This window comes from Micromys minutus (genome assembly GCF_963924665.1).
Source record: "Micromys minutus genome assembly, chromosome: 1".
Classification (NCBI taxonomy): Eukaryota; Metazoa; Chordata; class Mammalia; order Rodentia; family Muridae; genus Micromys; species Micromys minutus.
This window is the reverse complement of record NC_137969.1, coordinates 91,312,098-91,332,977: the sequence shown is the minus strand read 5'-3', so window position 1 is coordinate 91,332,977 and position 20,880 is coordinate 91,312,098. Positions and strand designations below refer to the sequence as shown.

General features: G+C 36.5%; 1 protein-coding gene across 1 annotated transcript in view; it reads right to left on the bottom strand.

The window, feature by feature from the left end:
• The window catches only part of LOC308414301 (contactin-associated protein-like 3), a gene marked incomplete at both ends in the record, with an annotated part of 178,591 nt that overhangs the window by 28,940 nt on the left and 128,771 nt on the right, over positions 1-20,880 (bottom strand). Inside the window, 4 exons of the mRNA XM_080909517.1 lie at positions 5,511-5,711; positions 9,742-9,861; positions 15,056-15,162; positions 17,641-17,812. Of these exons, the coding sequence (XP_080765643.1) occupies positions 5,511-5,711; positions 9,742-9,861; positions 15,056-15,162; positions 17,641-17,812 (600 nt within the window). The remainder of the gene's footprint in view (positions 1-5,510; positions 5,712-9,741; positions 9,862-15,055; positions 15,163-17,640; positions 17,813-20,880) is intronic.

The window sequence follows — 20,880 nt, the reverse complement described above, 5'->3', positions numbered from 1 at the left end:
TTCAACCAAGAGTTATCACAAAAGATAAGAAAGGACACTTTTTACTCATTACAGGGAAAATTAGTCAGGAGGAACTCTCAATCCTTAACATATATGCTCCAAATACAAAAGCACCCACATTCATAAAATACATCTCACCCCACACAATAATAGTGGGAGACTTTAATATCCCACTCTAACCAATGGACAGATCATGGAAACAGAAACTGAACAAGGACACTGTAAACCTAGCAGAGACTATTAACCAACTGAATTAATAGATATCTACAGAACATATCATCCTAAAACAAAAGAATACACCTTCTTTTCAGAACTTCACTGCATCTTCTCAAAAATTGACCAATAATTGTACATGGAACAAGCCTCAATAGATATAAGAAGATTGAAATACTCCCATGCATCCTTTCAGATCACCATAGTCTAAGGCTGGTCTTTAATGACAACAAAGACAACAAAAAGCCCATATACACATGCAAACTAAACAATGTTCTATTAAATGATATCATGGTCAAAGAAGAAATAAAGAAAGAAATTAAGGATTTTCTAGAATTCAATGAAAACGAAAACATGACATACCCAAACCTATGGGATGCAATGAAAGCAGTACTGAGAGGAAAACTCATAGCTCTGAGTGCTTCCAAAAAGAAACTAGAGAGAGCATACACTAGCAACCTGACAGCACAGTTGAAAGCTCTAGAGCAAAAGGAAGCAGATACACCCAAGAGGAGTAGACAGCAAGAAATAATCAAACTTAGGGCAGAAATAGATCAAATAGAAACAAAAAGAACCATTCAATGAATCAACAAAACCAAGAGCTGGTTCTTTGAGAAAATTAACAGAATTGATAAACCCTTAGACAGCCTAACTAGAGGGCAAAGAAAGAGTATCCAAATTAACAAAATCAGAAAGAAAAGTGGAGAAATAACAACTGAAATTGAGGAAATTCAAGAAATCATCAGATCCTCCTATAAAAGCCTATGGTCAAAAAAGCTGAAATATCTGGAGGAAATGGATGCATTCCTAGACAGATAAAAGATACTAAAGTTAAATCAGGACCATGTAAAACATCTAAATAATTCCATAACACCTAAAGAAATAGAAGCAGTCATCAAAAGGCTCCCTACCAAAAAAAAAAAAAAGCCCAAGTCCAGAATTTTATCAGAATTTATTGAACCTAATACCAATACTCTCCAAACTATTCCATAAAATAGAATAAGATGGAACACTACCTGACTCATTTTTTGAGGTATAATAACCCTCGTTCCTAAACCACACAAAAACCCTAAAAGAAAAGAAAACTTTAGACCAATCTCACTTATGAACATTGATGCAAAAACACTCAAAAAAAAAAAAAAAAAAAAAAAAAAATCCTTGCAAACCGAAAACAAGAACACATCAAAACGATCATTCACCATGATCAAGTAGGTTTCATTCCTGGGATGCAGGAATGGTTTAATATAAGGAAATCCATCAATGTAATCCACTATATAAACAAAGAAAAAAACCACATGGTTATCTCACTAGATGCTGAGAAAGTATTTGACAAAATCTTGGAAAGAACAGGAATCCAAGGCCCATACCTAAACATAATAAAAGCAATATACAGCAAACTAACAGCCAACATCAAACTTAATGGTGGGAAACTTGAAGCAATCCCATTAAATCAGGGACTTGACAAAGCTGCCCACTCTTCCCCTACCTATTCAACATAGTACTGGAAGTCCTGGACAGAGCAATTAGACAGGAAAAGGAAATTAAAGGGATACAAATTGGAAAGGAAGAAGTAAAAACATCACTATTTACAGATGACATGATAGTGTACTCAAGCATCCCCACAAATTCCACCAGAGAACTACTACAGCTGATAAACAAGTTTAGCAAAATGGCTAGATAAAAAATTAACTCAAACAAATTAGTAGCTTTCCTATATTCAAAGGACAAACATGTGGAGAAAGAAATTAGGGAAAAGATACCCTTCACAATAGTCACAGAAAATATGAAATACCTTGGTGTGACTCTAACTAAGCAAGTGAAGGACCAGTATGACAAGAACTTCAAACCTGTATAGAAGGAAATCAAGGAAGATCTCAAAAAATGGAAAGATCTCCCATGTTCATGGATTGGAAGGATCAATATTTTAAAACTGGCCACCTTACCAAAAGCAATCTACTGATTCAATGAAATCCCCGTCAAAATTCCAATCCAATTCTTCATTGAGTTGGAAAGATCAATGTGCAATTTCCTCTGGAATAACAAAAGACCTAGAATAGCGAAATCTATCCTCAACAACAAGAAAACATCTGCGGGAATTGCTATCCCTGACCTCAAGCTATATTACAAGGCAATTGTGCTGAAAACTGCATGGTACTGGTACAGAAATAGTCATGTGGATCAATAGAATAGAATAGATAATCCAGAAATGAGCCCTCACATATATAGTCACCTGATTTTTGACAAAGGAGCTGTAAACATTCAATGGAAAAAGGACAGCCTATTCCACAAATGGTGTTGGTCCAACTGGCAGTCAGCATGCAGAAGAATGAAAATAGACCCTTTCTTATCTCCTTGTACAAAGTTCAAGTGTGAGTGGATCAAAGATCTCCACATTAAACCAGGTACACTGAAACTATTAGATGAGAAAATAGGGAAAACCTTAGAACACATAGGCACAGGGGAAATTTTCCTGAAGAAAACACCAATGGCTCCTGCTCTAAGATCAAAGATTGACTAATGGGACTTAATGAGATTGCAAAGTTTCTGTAAGGCTAAGAACACTATCAAGAAAACAAAACGAAAGTCTACAGAATGGGAAAAGATTGTTAACAACCCCACATCAGATAGAGGCCTAATATCCAAGGTATACAAAGAACTCAAAAAGCTAGACACCAGAGAATCAAAAACCCTATTAAAAATGGGGTACAGAGCTAAACAAAAAGTTCTCAATTGAGGAATGTGGAATGGCTGAAACATCTAAGGAAGTGCTGGACATCCTTAGCCATCAGGGAAATGCAAATCAAAACAACCTTGAGATCCACCTCACACCAGTCAGAATGACTAAGATCAAAAACTCAGATTACAGCAGATGCTGGTGAGGATTCAGAGAAAGAGGAACACTCCTTCACTTTTGGTGGGATTGTAAGCTGGTACAACCACTCTGGAAATCAGTCTGGTGGTTCCTCAGAAAATTAGACATAGTACTACCTGAAGACCCAGTTACTCAACTTCTAGGCATATACCCCAGAGATGCTTCTACATACAATAAGGGCACATGCACCACAATGTTCATAGCAACCCTATTTATAATAGCCAAGAACTGGAAAAAAAAACAGATTTCCTTCAGTAGATGAAAGGATACAAAAATTGTTTTATATTTACACAATGGAGTACTACTCCACTTTTAGAAACAATGACTTTATGAAATTCTTAAGAAAATGGATGCATCTAGAGAATATCATCCTGAGTGGGGTAACCTATTCACAAAAGAGCAGACATAATATGCAGTCACTGATAATTGGACACTAGCCCCAGAAAGCTCTGAATTCCCCAGAAACCACTCACAGATCATATGAAGCTCAAGAAAAACAGTGGCCAAATAGTGAAAGCTTCAGTGCTTCTTAGAAAAAAAAAAGTAAGTGTATAGCACCCTCTTAGAGTGTGGTACACCTAGACCTTAAGTAATTAATAATTCAAGAGCTAAGCATATAGCCTTGTGGCAATTTTTGTTACTCAAAAATAATTGTGTTTAATCTATACACCCCAAGAAAACTTTGAATGTTTCCATGTTATATTCTGTTCTTTATGTATTTTATGCTTCTGGTAACTAGTACGATTTTCAATGCATACTATCAAGTCTCTAAAAGAATCAAGTAATGAAAAAATATATTTATATAGTTTTATGCCAAAATGCTTTTAAATATCTGTACATGTATCACTGTATCTCTTTTTTTAAAATAAAGTCATAAGAAAAAAATACAATTAGAGGAAGACTGTGGGCCATGTCAACGTCTTTCCTATACCAACAATGTGTAATTGAAATTTGGAACTAAAAGCACGATACCCTTTACATTAACACTAAAAATACATAGATATAAATCTTGTAGATTTATGAAGGAATATATAAATTTCCAAAGGAAAAGACAAAAATATTTAAATAAAAGAAAGTAAATCCATGTCCACAAAGTGGACAACCTTATTGCATTAAATCATCTTAAAGTGGTCTTCAGGTTGATTACAGTCTTGATTAAAACCCCAAAATATTGTGGATATTGACAGACCCATTGTAAACTATTCAAAAAGTCAAGAACTCTAAATAACAGATACAGTGGAAAAGAAAATTCAAAGAGGAATGCTCATACTCTGTTACTTAAGAATTGAACAGTATTCAGAACAGCATGCCATTGGATCCAACAAAAAACAAATGAACACACTAGACAGCCAAGATTAGGCAATACTGTATAATCAATAGATCTTTGGAAAAGGTTCAAGGCAACTCAGTGGAAAGGCAGTCTTTCCCACAAGTTGTATTAAAACAAGTAGGAACCCACATACAAAAGAGCATGAATCCAGACTTTATACACCTTTAAAACAAGTTCATTCAAAACTGATGGTTGGACCTATGGTGGAATGAAACATTATAAAAGTTTTGGTAGGGAAAAGACAATGGATGAGCTTATATTCTTAGTAGATCTAAGCTGTAAAGAAGGAAGGTAGGTGTGTTCCAGTAAATGAATGATAAATACATAATTAAATACTGACTTCAAAGGGAAATGTGCTGGGTAAAAGCAGCTAATCTCTATAACTCACACTCTTTATTACTCTATGTATAACTCCACTCTTTGATTGTTAGAAGAAAGAACAGTCACAAGAAACACTGAGACAGAGAGCAGACTAGTTAGGGGTTAGTTAAACAGAGGTGAGCCAGTTGGGGTGGTAGTGTGGCAGTTGAGGTGTGGTAGAAGTGATTCTTGTGTGGATTGCATCTACTCACCAAGAACTACTAGGCCATTCCTACCCTTCCCCTTTTTATCATGATCCCTTAATTGTGGACAGAAAGCTAATTCTATTGTTAATACAAAATTTCCCTATATTAAAAAAAATTGGGGGCTGGAGAGATGGCTCAGTGTTTAAAAGCACTGACTACTCTTCCAGAGGTCCCGAGTTCAAATCCCAGCAACCACATGGTGGCTCACAACCACCTGTAATGAGATCTGATGCCTTCTTCTGGTGTGTCTTAAGACAGCTACAGCATACTGATACATAATAAATAAATAAATCTTTAAAAAATGCATGCCACTAGTTGTATGCATGCACACTGAACATTCATTAATATGTCAGGGGTATTCTTTACTGTTTTGTGGTTCAATTGGAGCCTGGTGGAATTAGGAAAGGTTTTGAGTAAACTTCCAGTAAATGACCTTGGCCTTTTCCTCCCAGAAATGTATTACATCCTACAGCATGCAGAGCCACACCTTTGCCCTATGTGCCCTTTCTGCATCATGTTGAGTCCTTACCTCCTGTATCTGAGGGTCCTGAGGTCCTGCACTGGAGGTCCACCTGCTGCTCACAGTGCTCTGCAACATCCACCACAGCATGCAGCTGTGCTGCAGTGGCAACATAAGAGAAGGTTGCAGAACGCATGTGTCCTTCTGGGCCACCTCTGACTGTCACCTCATCGGGCCCTCCATGTTGAACAACAGTCCATGCTGTGTCTGCTGAGAAGAAACCAGACAGAGAAGAGACATCAATAGGGTGCACGGATGTTGACAAAGCACAGACCAATGGGATGTCAATATTAACTTTTAAAATGGTGTTTGCATTCATGTGAGTTTCTAGTAACTTTTTGAGTTGGACTTGGATAGCAATGTATAGGCATATCTCAGGCCTTAGGGAAAAATATATTGGGAGAAATGATTATTAAACTTTCATGACACAATTTGTAAAGGCATAGGATGTAAGAATGGTTTTCTGGTTCTTAAAACTGTTTATAACACAAGAACAAAGCCAAACCATGTATAAACATTTTATTGTTATTTTAATGGTATTTTTGTTTGTATGCCAATTGCTATTATTATACAAATTTAAGAATGATGCATCCGGACTGTGTGTGTGTGTTGGTTTGAATATGGTCGGCTCAAGGAGTGGCACTATTTGGAGGTGAGTCTTTTTCGGAATAGGTGTAGCCTTGTTGAAGGAAATGTGTCACTGTGGGCATGAACTTCAAGACCCTCATTCTAGGGGACTGGAGAGATGGATCAGAGGTTAAGAGCACTGATTGCTCCTTCAGAGGTCCTGAGTTCAATTCCCAGAAACCACATGGTGGGATCTGATGCCCTCTTCTGGTGTATCTGAAGACAGTGACAGTGTACTCACACACATAAAATCAATAAATATTAAAAAAAGACCCTCATCCTAGCTGTCTGGAAGTCTTTGTCTAGCAGTCTTCAGATAAAGATGTAGAACTCTCAGCTCCTTCTGCATCATGCCTGCATGGATGCTGCTGCCTTGATGACACTGGACTGAACCTGTAAGCCAGACTCAATTAAATGTTGTCCTTAAAAGAGTTGCCTTGGTCATGGTATCTCTTCACAGCAAGGCAAATCCTACGTAAGACTGTGTGAGCGTGTGTGTGTGTGTGTGTGTGTGTGTGTGTGTGTGTGTGTGTGTGTGTGTGTGTGTGTGTGTGTTCCTCCTTCCACAGTACTGGAGCTATCAGCTAATGGTGCTACTGAAATCTGAATTTAGGTTGTCTTATTAACTGAGCCATCTCTCTAGGCCCACATTTCAGAAATTTTAATAGACCATTTGTCAAAGGAACATGAAACCAATTTAAGAGTCTTATTCCCAACAAAATAAAACTGGAAGATGACCAAAGAACAAAGGTCAAGGCTGTAACACACACATGTACCTGAATTCACACAAATACATGCATGTTCTAAATATGCTTATTTAAATTTTATAACTTTTATTAGATATCTTCTTTATTTACATTTCAAATGTTATTCCCTTTCCTGGTTTCCCCTCCAGAAACCCCCTATTCCATCCTCCCTCCCCCTTTCTCAATGAGGGTGCTCCCCACTCATTCACTCCCTTCTGCCTTTATGCCCTACACTGGGACATAGAGCCTTCACAGGACCAAGGCTTCCCCTTCTATTGATGCCAGACAATGCCATCCTCTGCTACATATGTAGCCATGGGTTCCTCCTGTGTATCCTTGGGTTGGTGGTTTAGTTCCTGGGAGTTCTGAATGGGGGGGTCTGGTTGGTTGAAACTGTTGCTCTTTCTATGGTGTTGCTAACCCTCCTTCACTTTTTTCTCTAACTCCCCTTTTGGGGACCACTGAAATTACTTCTTTTATTTTAACTAATTAAAATTTTATTTACATAAATAAATCCCCCCCAACAGAGTTCTTCCACCATACCCCTTCCTCTTCTCTGAGAGGGTTTCCCCAGCCGCAGCCTCCTACCCTGACATATCAACTCTTTGCAGGAACAGGTACATGCTTCTGAAATTACTTTTTGTAAACTACTCAACAAGTATTACCTTTCAAGTTTTTCCTATTAATTAAATCAATCATAAAGAGATAAATTGGGCCTTGAAAGTAATCATGTGACTCTTTGTTTCTGTCTTTCTGTCTCTGTGTATTTGTTCATTCCTTTCTTTCTTTCTTTTCTTTCTTTCTTTCTTTCTTTCCTTCTTTCTTTCATTCATAGTCATGGTTTTGTGGTCCCAAGGCATTCATTTAATAGTTGATCAGTTTAATAAGTTTGCAACCATGTCTGGTTTGAATATAATAGTAGAAAACATCCTAGAAACACCAAAGTGAGGGACTGAAAATCTAGTTGTAAAATTGTTTTTCTGAAGAATAAAATGGTAAGCTGGGGACATTGTTATTTACAAAATTTCACTTACATCAATACTGCTGTCACTACCTTAGTAAGCAAGATTAGATAGGATAGGAACAACTATTATTCTGTAATAATTCACAATTTTTCATAAACACTAAGAATTTTGGAGCTAGGAAGGACTATGAATGGCATCCTTATTCTGTTGTTTAAAATGATTCTTAGCACATCTTCCTCTTCTAATGCACGAAGAGACTTTTCTCTAGTATTTACTATGAGAATTTGGTTAAACTCATAGAGAAAGCTCACAATGATGGGTCCTTTATAACTCTCAATCTTTTCCACACTGAATCTCCAGAAGTGTACCTCCACTTTCACTCTGGTATCTCTACCCTGGCCCTTGTTTCCATGAGGTTGCTGGTCTTCAGTGTCTGTTCATCCAAGCTCCTGTCTGTATCTGCTCTTTTATCTATTCAATTTGATTGTCAGTGTTCTCTGTGATTTTATTTCTCTAATGGAAGAGTTACTAAGTTCTCATTTTGTCTAGTCCTTTGCTGGATTACACCTCACTGCCATTTCCAAGCTCGTTTGTGTGCCTGACCCTGGTTTTTTAAAGCTCTAAACTCATCTCCATTTTCAAGTTTTTTGAAGAGCATTTTGACTATTGACCTTTTAAAGTTGCTATTGCTCTATTTGTATGTCTAACACTCTCTGATTGGCTATAAGCAGTGTAGCCTCTAGCTTTCTCATCTTTAAGTTTTGATGCTCAAAATTCTTCTTGGTTTGAGCTTTGTGGGTACTTTGATTTTGCCAGGGTTAGTTTATGGAAAAGTCCAAAGACAACAGGGGTACAAACAGCTCCTGGGAAAAGCTGTAGGATGAATGCTTTCTTCGTTGTCTTCATTTGGTTTGTCTGATTATGGAATTCTGGTGATAATTAATATCTCTTAGCAGGATCTTCAGGTTTCTTTATCTCCAGCACATTGCTGCATTTAGTGTTCCCTTGTTTTACTATTCTTTGATACTCTTTTCTAGAGCATTTTAAGTTTCTTTGTACTTTCATTTTTCTGTTTTTTCCCTTGGCTATTGATGACCTATCTGGTTATTGGCCAATTTATGAAATTTTAGAACACTTCAAAACATATTAAATGAGAACTATTTATTTCAGATTTCTTATTCTAGATTGTTGAAAATGATAGGTGAAAGCAAATTTCTGTAAAAATAATTATCATATTATCTTCCATAAAAAAGCTGTGTTTATTTGTGATAATATCTAAACCAAAGGTGGTTTTTAATATCTAAATTAACTCTCCCTGATGATCAAAAAATTGCATACCCTGCAGATCACTAAATTTTCTAAGTTATATATAAATCCTACCATGTACATGATGTTTCCTAGAATTTTAAGCAATTAATATTTTTGTTTTAAACTGCAAAAATATAAAAATCTGAGAATCTGGGCTGGAGATATGGCTCTGTGATAAGGAGCTTGATTTTTCTTCCCAAGGTCCTGAGTTCAAATCCCAGCAACCACATGGTGGCTCACAACCATCTGTAATGAGCTCTGATGCCCTTTTCTGCTGTGTCTGAAGACAGCTACAGTATACCTATATATAATAAATAAATCTTTAAAAAAAAGAAAATCTGAGAATCAAAGCTTCATATTTATTGTCATAGATATAAACATATGTGATTGTGAGAAATGTAGGAGCAATAAGGATGAACTGGCATGACTTTTGATTTTGCTACATAGAATTTTACTTACAAAATATTAAATATATAGTTAAGCAGTACTTCCACTTCTTAACCTTATACAATTATCAAACTTGATTTTATACAGTATTGTCAACTAAGTAGATTTTACTCTGATTCTGATTCTATATATAGGCTATTCACATACCTGTCATATTGCAGTACACAAGAAATGGCGCCAGTGGTCCACTTCCATCTACGTCAATGTAGTAAAGTCCAGAAGGGCTCCCTCTGTGCCTGTGGGCTTCACAAGACTGTTCATAGATGGCTGTAGGTGAATAGCATTTACCGGAAACAATATTTTCAATTATTGTCCAGAGGCTTCCATTTCTATATACATTTATAGATACATGAACTGCATGATTCAGCATAATTTTATCAATATGTGTGACATTACATTTCATTAGATAAAAGAAATAACAATTTTTTAAAATTAAATTTATTTTTTTATTAATAAGGGAGCAGGAAATTATCAAATTACAGTAGGAATGTGTTCAATACTATTAGGTGCTATGTAAATATTTGGTGTATGTTTCTATTTTTAGTAAAAAGAAAATAGTATGTCAGTTATTAAAAATTAAGATGGCTTAGAAGGTAAGAGCATCTGCTGCCCAAGCATGAACAGCAGAGTTTAAATTCCCGGCACTTGGTTAAGAATCCAGCTGTGGCTGAGCATTCCTATAACCCCAGTGTCTTATAGGTTAGAAACAGGAGGCTCAATGGAGCTTGCTGTCTACCAGCCTAACTCTATCTTCAGTGAGAGACCCTATCTCCAGAAAGTATATTGGAAAGAAGTAGACACTCAACACCCTCTTCTGGTCTTTGTAGGCTGGACATCCATTGACACAAAAGAGCACACACAAAAGATGGAGGTTATACTGGGAATGTAATACTGCCTTTAAGAAGAAATTATTTGGGAACATATGGAGATTATACTCTCTCTGGGTACATTCTTTCTCTCACTTTTAAGTTAAGGATGAATATTTTAAAGCGCAGTATGAAAGAGCTAGGAGGTAGTCTGGGGGAAATTGTAGCTCCCAATCTTACACGCTGTTGATTCACAGTTCTATTCAAACACATGACAGGAATCCTTCAGAACTAAGTGTCAAAATTAAAGAAGAAAATTTTACTATAACTGTAATAACTTAACATTCAACAAATATTAGTTATAACCTACCCAGGTAATATCATATTATCCAACAAATACACTGTAAAACATTTTTTAAATAATTGAGTAAATATACCCTTTGCTTTAAATGAACATTTTAAAGACAAGAATACAACTTATAAATGAGAAACTCCTCTTCATTAAAAAATAATTTAAGTTGAAAACAAAATTTATTAAACATTTAAATGATAAGTCATAATAATTCAATCTCAAAATAGGAGAGAAAAATTTTTGATACATTTTTTAATAAAATGATTATTTATTCTGTATAATTGAACATTTTCATTTGTGCATAAAAATATGTTGTTACCAAGATATAGTATTCCTAACTTTTAGCTTAAATTACAAAAAATAGCACTAAGGTAACATTTTGATTTACAGAAAAGACCCTTTCAACAAGGCTAAGAATGCATATGGCCTCTTGGTGAAGGAACTTGATTAATGTCAACTGTGTTGGTTCCTTTCATTAGAATCTCAAAAGTCAGGCTTCTGCTGTACCAACAAAGTCCTTTTGGCCTTTGGAGACAAATTAAATAAACAAATAAACTGTGCCAATAAACATATTGTAAAGGGAATGAGGTGCATTTATGTCAACATTATAAGAATATTGAATTTTATAAACTTGTTTTCATAAATGTTAATTCAAAATATTTTCAAACACTCAAGGCACATAAAAGAAAACAACAAAAATTATGTAATATCAGTTCAAAAAACTAAAATGAGTTCAAGAGATCATCATTAATCTGCTTCATATTTATTTATGTTTGAACTAGGCTAACAAAAGACATGTTCCCTTACATAATGGCCTTGGACTATAATTAACCTTACAAAGCAAACGAACTTGTAAAATAAACTAAATGAACCATCCCATCAGCCAATAAAATTTCTTTTTGTTTTTAGTGTGCAAAAAGAAATTTTAAGTCTGAACAAATTTAAGGTAAACAATGTGAATGTCATTTTAGAATGGCCCAGAGTAAACTGTTGAATCATCTCTGTTCTTTCAATAAATGTCGTAGGTTGGAACGTAAATCAGATGGATTACTGTTCTGTCATTATTTTTCATACATATGTATTTAATTGTGCAAGTACTTGTACATGTCTGACAGAATTTATACTCATGGTTAGATTTTTGTAGTAGGCTTAGCTAGATAACACCTATCAAAGAGAATAATTGAAACTTTTATTTCTCTGGGTCCCTTGACTTTTTAAATGACAAGGAACACATGGATTAGTTATATGACTATACAAAACAAAAATGACCACTTATGATTAAGTCTCATGATTAAGGGTTTGCTGAAACCCTTCTTCATACGGTGCATATATTTGAAAATCTTAAGTGCTAAAATACACAATTATCAAAATTTAACATGATTAGATCATGGTAAAATGTAAACATTTGAGGGCTAGAGAGGTGGATCAGTGGTTAAGAGCATGGACTGCTCTTCCAGAGGACTAGGGTTCCATTCCTAGCACCCACATGGCAGCTCACAACTGTCTATAACTCCAGTTATAGGGGATCTGACATCTTGACACAAACATACGTACATGCAGACAAAACATCAATGCACATAGAATAAGAATAAGTAAATAATTTTTTAAAAATAGAAATACTTCCACTTTCAACCTTTCCAAGTTTGATGCAGCATAGAGGTATGCATTATTGGTAAAACTAGTTTATGAACTATACCATGTAAGAGAAGTTGCTGGGTATGGAAGAAGATACAAAGGAGTTAAGTAAGATACCAAGACTTGACCTTCAAGACTATGATTAGTGAATAGAAGTTCTATAGAAGTAGAAGGTCTCATGCCTCGTGGCAGTTCTGTTACTTTTTCGAGTTACTTACACTTTGGTTTTAGAGGAACTTCTACAATAAGTAAAGTGTCTGTGGAAATAGAAGTCTTTCTAATCCTAGCATGTGTTTGATGAGTCAATCTGCAGGAAGGTTGGAGTAGATTGTCTTATCCTTTGCCAGGCTTATGTAGAACTTTGCTGTTGAGAATCCTCTAACTGCACTTGCGTCCCTAAGTAGAGATATAGCAATTTGTACTCTGACTTCTTACTATAGTTCTTGAAAGAGATCAGGTAAATCTCATGGAGTTGTGAAAGGATTCCTTTGGGCACTTGATGTGAGCAAGTGGCAGGTGGACTGAAGACTTGATATCTGCAGTGGTTTGAATAAGAACTGCCCATATAGGCTCCTATATCTAAATGCTTACTCATCAGGGAGTGGCACTACTTGGGAGTGATCAAGGGATGGATAAATATAGAGATGACAGGGCTTCAGCTTAGCATGGTGCCATCTACTGGTGGATCCTACTTGAGTCATCCATCGATCCATTTGTTTGTCCATCTTGACCTGGATGTGCACCTTACCTCCATTGTTCATTGTTTGGCTCTGTAAGACTTTCAACAGTTCTCTATTTTGTTCATTTTTCATTGGCATCTTGTCTAACCACTTGCAGAGATACTCTTTTGATCTCTGCTAGATCTCTGCCCCTGCCTTCGGTAATGCATCTTTGGATTTCTTGAATGTTGCTATGATCTTTTAACCCCGTTATAATCATTCTGTGACCTATAATACATATGTAAAAATATTTACTATTTAACGTGTACATTAAGGCTGGAATAAAAGAACTTGTGCTTGCCTACAGAGAGCTATCAAGAAAAATCAGGACTTCTTGGTAAATTGCAGTTAAGGAAACCAATGTAGCTTGTGAATTTACTGTTAGTCAATAATTTCTCTTATGGTAAAAAGACACAAACATGTCCATCTATGCTTCTGACATAACACATTCCCACATATACCTATCCTGAGATTCCAGCTCATTAGATTTGGGTGAGTCTGAGAGTTTATATTTGTTACAAGTTCACAGTTGGTTCTGGTACTACTGCTTACAGACCAACTTTCAAGTGATGGTTCACCTAAAGTGATGGTTCTGGAAATAGCTTCCTTAGTTCAGGCATCACCAATGTGTCACCAATTAACTGGATGTCGAGCTTCTTAATCTCTTTTTTTCCTAGTCATTACAATGAAAGCAATAATAGTATTTTATTCTTGAATCTCTCCAGAGTTTAATCAGTTAATTTATGGAATTCACTAGAAAAGAGCAGACATATTTAAGAACTCAATAAGGACACACTTTATGACTCATTATCATCTCCACCAAAGAAAAATTGCAATTTAAGAGACCTTAATTACCTTTTCTAAAACTTTATCATGTAGCAATTTTATCCAGGTTTTTTTTTTAATTTTTAATTGTATTACATTCAAGCTTCAGAAAGCTTGGCAAATGATTATTTTTCCAACCTTCTCTGACTGAAAAGATTGTAGGAATTAAATCCAAGTAAAGGAACAAGCTGTTACAACATGCATTCTTTATTTTATTTTTACCCTGCACTATAAAGTTTTAAAAGCTTGTGTGTGTGTATTTATTTTTCTATATGTATATATGTGAGTGTGTGTGTGTTCACATGTGGTTGTATGTGCACATGTCTGTGGAGGCTAGAGGTTGACTTCATTTTTCTTTTTAACACTTTGCTTTTTTGTTTTGAGACAGGGTTTTGTTGTGTTGCTCTGGCTGTCCTGAAACTTACTCTGTAGACCAGGCTGGCCTTGAACTAAGAGATCTACCTGCCCCTCCCTCCTGAGTTCTGGGAGTAAAGGCTTGTGCCACCACACCCAGCCTCTACTTTTTTGAGGTGAGGTTTCTCACTCAACCTGGAGATTCCAATTTGGTTAGATTGGTTGGACAGCAGCCCCAGGGATCCTCTTGTCTCTGTCTCCCTAGTACCGACATTTCAGGTAGATTACCGTGTCTCTCCTTTTCTATAGGGCTGGAGAGCTCATGTGTTTATGCTTGCAAAGCAAGTACTTTCCCACCTAAGTCACCTTCCTCGTCTACACTCCGTTCTATAGAAGACTCTACTAGACTTACTTTGCTACTGCTGACGAGGTTCATTTAAGCTGTACTTGTTTGTGTTCTCCTGCTGTCCTAGTATTAGATTATGTGAAGTGCTGAGGCTGTAGCTCAGTGCCACAGCATTTGTCTATCATGTACAAGGCCTGGGTTTAATCTGTAGCATCAAATAAGCAAATACATAAATAAACAATAAACAAAGTGGCTTAAAACAAACCAGACAGTAGTTGGGTGCTGCAGTGCTTATTCTGATATGTCCATATGCTTGGATGTATGCAGATAAACATAACAATGAATAATATAACCAGGTTATCAAAATAGGTTACAAAAAGACAAGGAAGTCACAATGGCATAGAAACTGAATTGTGAAGCTTACAGGAATGGCAGGTTGCTCCAATGTAGCCAGTACCCTCACAGTCACAGGAGAAGGTGTCCCATGACTGGGTACATATACTCCCATGCTCACAGTAGCTGGGCAAACACCTATAAGAAAACAAACATAATCACCATATACCCCTTGGCTAATAGGGATGTGTGCAGGGGAGAAAAATAAATAAAAATGTTTTAAAAAAATGGATCTGTAGCACATACGAAATTTCAACATGACCAGTGAGTACTGACTCTGCCATCAATGTTTTATTTGTAACAACAATTTTAGATAACAGATTTTGTTACACATGACAGCTTAATTTGAAACATACTTTATTTTTCATCCCTGATATCAAAATACTGACACATGCCTAGCAATTTTTTCACATATAAAATAAAATTCATTAAAGCTCAATTGAGTAATAATTGTGGGGATTTTTTTAAAAATTGCAAGAGAGGAGAAGAGTAAGAACAGGGATATTTTCTGTATTATAGCAATGTGCTTTGAAAAAAACTGGATAAGTTGCTTTTACCTTTACCTAGCTGTTGCCTTTAACTTCAGAGTAAGCAGTCAATTTTAAAACCCAAGCACCATTTCTGATGCCAAGAAGTGTTTACTGGCAGGAACCAGATATGATGTCTCCTCAGAGGCTCTCCCAGAGTCATACAGATACAAATGAGGATGCTTGCAACTAAACATCAGACTGAACACGGGGACCCCAGTGAAAGAGCTAGAGAGAGAACTGAAAGAACTGAAAGGTTTGCAACCTCATTGGAAGAACAACATCATCATCAGCCAAGACACTGAGGTGGGGAGGGTGATTGGGAGAGGGAGCACCTTCATGGAAGCAAGTTGAGGGGGAGGAGGAAGAGGAGGCGGGGGAGGGTATAACATTTGAAATTTAAATACAGAGAATATCCAATAAAATTGGGAACAAAGAGATAAGGCTGCTAAGATGTCAGTACTACTCTGATCTGCCTATATATTCAGTACAATCTCGAAATCTCAATGACTTTTTCCCTTTCTTTGTAAAACTTGGGGAAAAAACCTACTCTAAAATTGAAAAGAATCACTAGGAATCCCAAATAGCCAAAACAACCAGGAAAAGAAGAACAAAGTCAGAGGTGCCCGATACTTCCAAAGACTTCCGCTGAGCCATCTCTCCAGCCCAACTTTTAAAGTTTTAAACAGTATCAAGTTAATCCTTATTTTTGGTTGACATATAGTAATAATTGTACACATTTTTGAGGTACTGTGTGATATTTTCATTCACGGCAAGTATTATTTGTTGTTGACAGCAGGCATCAAGGGGGAGGTACTAAAGCACAGAACTTATAAAAATAATGTTCTTTCAGGTGAGTGATTATTCTCAGCCAAAATTATTATAGATATAGACTACAACTGAGAACAAAACAATTTTTAAAAACAATCTCTTTATCTGCCAGTCTGCCTGCCCGCCTGTTTGTCTTCCCTGCTCCCGAGTGTGAGTCTCTGTGTGTGCGTGTGTGTTTGCATGTGACATGCATGTAGATGTCAGAGGGTATCAGGTGTTTGTCCTCATTTGTTTGAGACAGGGTCTTTTGTTCATTCCTGCAAATGACAAGCAAACTGGTTCCTAAGCCTCAAGAGAACCTTGTTTCTGTCTTGCATCCTGCCATAAGAACTCTGGGTTACAGATGTGTACTCTTGATTGTTTGATTTAAGTAGGTTCCGGGGTATCTACACTCAGGTCCTCAGATTTGCGTGGCAAATGCTTTATCCACAGAGCTATTTATTTCCCAGCCCTAATTTTTAAAAAAAAACTTCAATTTTTTTTGTCTTTTTTATTCTTCACTAAGTCTGTTGCTATGAACAGAGGTTCATTTATTTCTGTGGCTCATACTTTTCGTGAATTTACATTTATTCTGCAGAAGAGACAGTCTTGTCTGGTACCTACAATGAAAGAGAGCAGTCTCTCCAATTCTTTTGCTTTACTGTATTATGAGTTCCCAGGGCAGAGATACAATGACCAGGGACTATTTTGAGTTAAAAAAAAAAAAAAAAAAAAAAAACAGATGTATTGCCTTAAAAAATCTTCTTAGAATTTTATTTAATGTGTATGAGTGCTCTGCCTGCATTTATACATGTGAACTGTATGTATACCCCTAGGAGCCAGGAGAGCCAGAACTGGAACTGGGGTTACAGATGGTTGTGAGCTTCCAGATGAATGCTGGGAGTTGAATTTAGGTCCTATGGAAGAGCAGTCAATAGTCTTAACTGCTGCATCTCTCCAGCCCAATATATTAAAAATAGATTTTAATTGCATATATCTGGTTTAATATATGCCACACAGATGCATCTGGAGCTGAAATTAAAGGTAGTTGTGTGTTGCCAAACAAGGGTGCTGGGAACTGAACTCAGATTCTCGGTAAGACCAGTATGACCTCAGAACAGCTGAGCCTTCATTACAGCCCCAGGAAATATTTGAAAATGTGTTAACACATAAGAAACGCAAAAGAGTTTTCCTAACCTTCACTGTAAATGTGACTGTGCTATTTCCAGCTTTACACTGTGAAAAGAGGCGTGCTAAAACGGACCAACAATGCGCTTACCGGTCTACGATGCCACAGGAGTCTATCTGGAGGTCACTGAAGCCCCCCAGCACTCCCTGCTGTACTGCAATAGGGTCCACCATTTTGTCACCAATAGAGATGAGCTTCAGGCAGCCCTGGAAGCCTCCAAGGGGGCTTTCACATCCAGAGATAGAGCTGTTGTTGGGACAACCTGAGCACAAGCAGAGACAGGAGAAAATCAAGGACCATGACAGGCGGTTGTTCCAGAAGGACTGAAATGCTTCTGCTTGTTCACCCCTGAGAAATGGACTTTGACTTGACACAGTGAGAGCCCTCATCAGAACACAAGTTAGAGCAGATGAAAGGTAAGATAGTAACTAGACTTGAGAATTAAAAAACTGGAATAAAATTAAAAAAATAAAATTAACAATTTTTATAGCCATTTCACTTCTTTTTAATATCTTACTAAAATATTAATGCATTTTATCAAAATTTTGTCTACATGAAAGAAATAAAATGGAGGGAAAATTAGAATAGTTTAAAACAGAACTACACCTGATTTAAAAGATGCTGGGTTCTTGAATCATACTAGCTACGAAATGCATCTGGGTATTCTAATTTATCAAAAACATGTTAAATACTCACTCAATCTATGTTCTATATGTTATCATATATGTGCATTTGAGAATATTTTAAAATATTTTGTGTTCTGACTTGATAGAAGTACTTACATTGAATTTTCTAGTAATTTAAAAAATTAAGTTCTTTAATCATGTGTTAGCCAAAGGCTGGATTTTGCTTTAACATCTAAAAGCCACCACATAGTTAGAATACATGGTGGTAAATAGAAATCAGTAGGATAGAATTTTCCATAAATATGATGAATTAAAAAAAACATTTGGTTATTACTGATATTGTATGTAAAATATTAAGTTTTGGTAGAACAGGTGCTCAGACCATCCGCCACCAGGAACAGCAGAGATCCAGGGACACAGACAAGGTACAAGGGAAATGCAAGAACATATCACTGACAACAAGATGGTAAGAGGAAAGCTAAAGAACATACCCCAGGGAAACCGAGACAAGCTGGCAACACTAGAACCCAGCTCTCCCATCACAGCAAACAGCAGAATGCCAAACACTCCAGAAAAAAAAAAAAAAAAACTGAGACTCAAAATCCTACCTCAAGATGATGATAGAGATCCTTAAACAAGAACAGGAGGAAAAGCATAAAGAAATAGAAGCTTTTAAAGAAGAAACAGGAAAAACACTCAAAGAACTCAAAGAACTAGAGAAAAACAGAAACAAAGAGATGAAGGAATGGAAGAAGGAATTTAAAACCAAAATGGACACAATAAAGAAAACACTAAAAGAGACAACCCTAAAGGTAGAAAACCTAAAAAAAAAAAAAAAAAAAAAATCAGGAGTCACAGATGCAAGCATATCCAATAGACTACAAGAGATGGAAGAGAGAATCTCAGGGGCCGAAGACAACATTAAAAACATACACAAAAGTCAGAGAAGATGCAAAAACCAAAAAGATCCTAACCCAAAATGTTCAGGAGATCCAGGACACAATGAGAATACCAAACCTAAGGATAATAGGAATAGAAGAGGGCAAAGAATATCAACTATGAGGCACAGTAAATATCTTCAACAAAATTGTAGAAGAAAAATTCCCTACCCTTAAGAATGAGATGACCACAAGCATAAAAGAAGCCTACAGAACTCCAAATAGGTTGGGCCAGAAAAGAAATTCTTCCTGGCACATAATAGTCAAAACACCAAGTGCCGAAAGCAAAGAAAGAATACTAAAAGCAGTAAGGGAAAAAGGTCATGTAACATATAAAGACAGACCGATCAGAATCACACCCGATTTCTAAACAGAGACTATGAAAGCTAGAAGAGCCTGGACAGACATCATGCAGACACTAAGAGAGCACAGGTGCCAGCCCAAGCTGCTATACCAGCAAAACTATCAATCACCCTTGAAGGAGAGACGAGTATATTCCAAGACAAAACTAAATTTACACAATATCTGACCCAAAACCCAGCACTACAATGAATTATAGGTGGAAAACCCAATACAATGAGGGGAACTACATCCGAGTAAAAACAAAACTCCTAAGCAAGAAAACCAAAAGAAGAAAGACACACAGGCACAATTCAACCTACAAAAGCAATAATAGCAGGAAAAAGCAACCACTAATCCTTGATAGCTGTTAACATGAATGGACTCAATTCCCCAATAAGAAGATACAGGCTATTAGACTGGATACATAAACAAAACCCAGCATTTTGCTGCATACAGGAAACTCATCTCAGAGACAAAGACAGACACTATCTCAGAATAAAAGGTTGGGAAAAAACTTCCAAGCAAATGGCCCCAAGAAGCAGGCTGGAGTGGACATTCTAATATCGAATAAAGTGAATATTCAACCAAATGTTATCAAAAAAGATAAGGATGGACACTTTTTACTCATTACAGAAGAAATTTGTTAGTAGGAACTCTCAAACCTTAACATAAATACTCAAATAAAAAAGCACCCATATTCTCAAAACAACACTGAGATTCCACCTCACACCAGTCAGATTGGCCAAGATCCAAAACTCAGATGACAGCAGATGCTGGCGAGGTTGTGGAGAAAGAGGAACACTTCTCCACTGCTGGTGGTGTTGTAAACTGATACAACCACCCTGGAAATTAGTCTTGCGATTCCTCAGAAAATTGGATATAGTACTACCTGAAGATCCAGCTATTCCACTTCTGAGCATATACCCTAGAGACACTCCAATATACAACAAAGACCCATGCACCACAATGTTCATAGCAGCTCTATTTATGATAGTCAGAAACTGGAAAGAACCCAGATGTCCTTCAGTAGATGAATGGATACAAAAATTTTGGTACATTTACACAATGGAGTACTACTCAGCTATCAGAAACAATGACTTAACCAAATTCTTAAGAAAATGGTTGCATCTAGAGAATATCATCCTGAGTGAGATAATCCAGTCACAAAAGAACAGAAATAATATGCAGTCACTGATAGTGGGATGCTAACCCCAGAAAGCTCGGCCTACTTCAGAAACAACTCACAGACTGTGCGAAGTTCAAGAAAAAAAGAAAAGAAAAGAAAACAAACAAACAAAAAAAGACATTATGCTCAATCCTTACACACCAAGAAAACGTTGACTAATACCGGGTTACATCCTGTTTTAATATAGTTTTTGCTCATTGTAACTAGTAAGACCTTAATGCAGAGTATCAAACCTTAA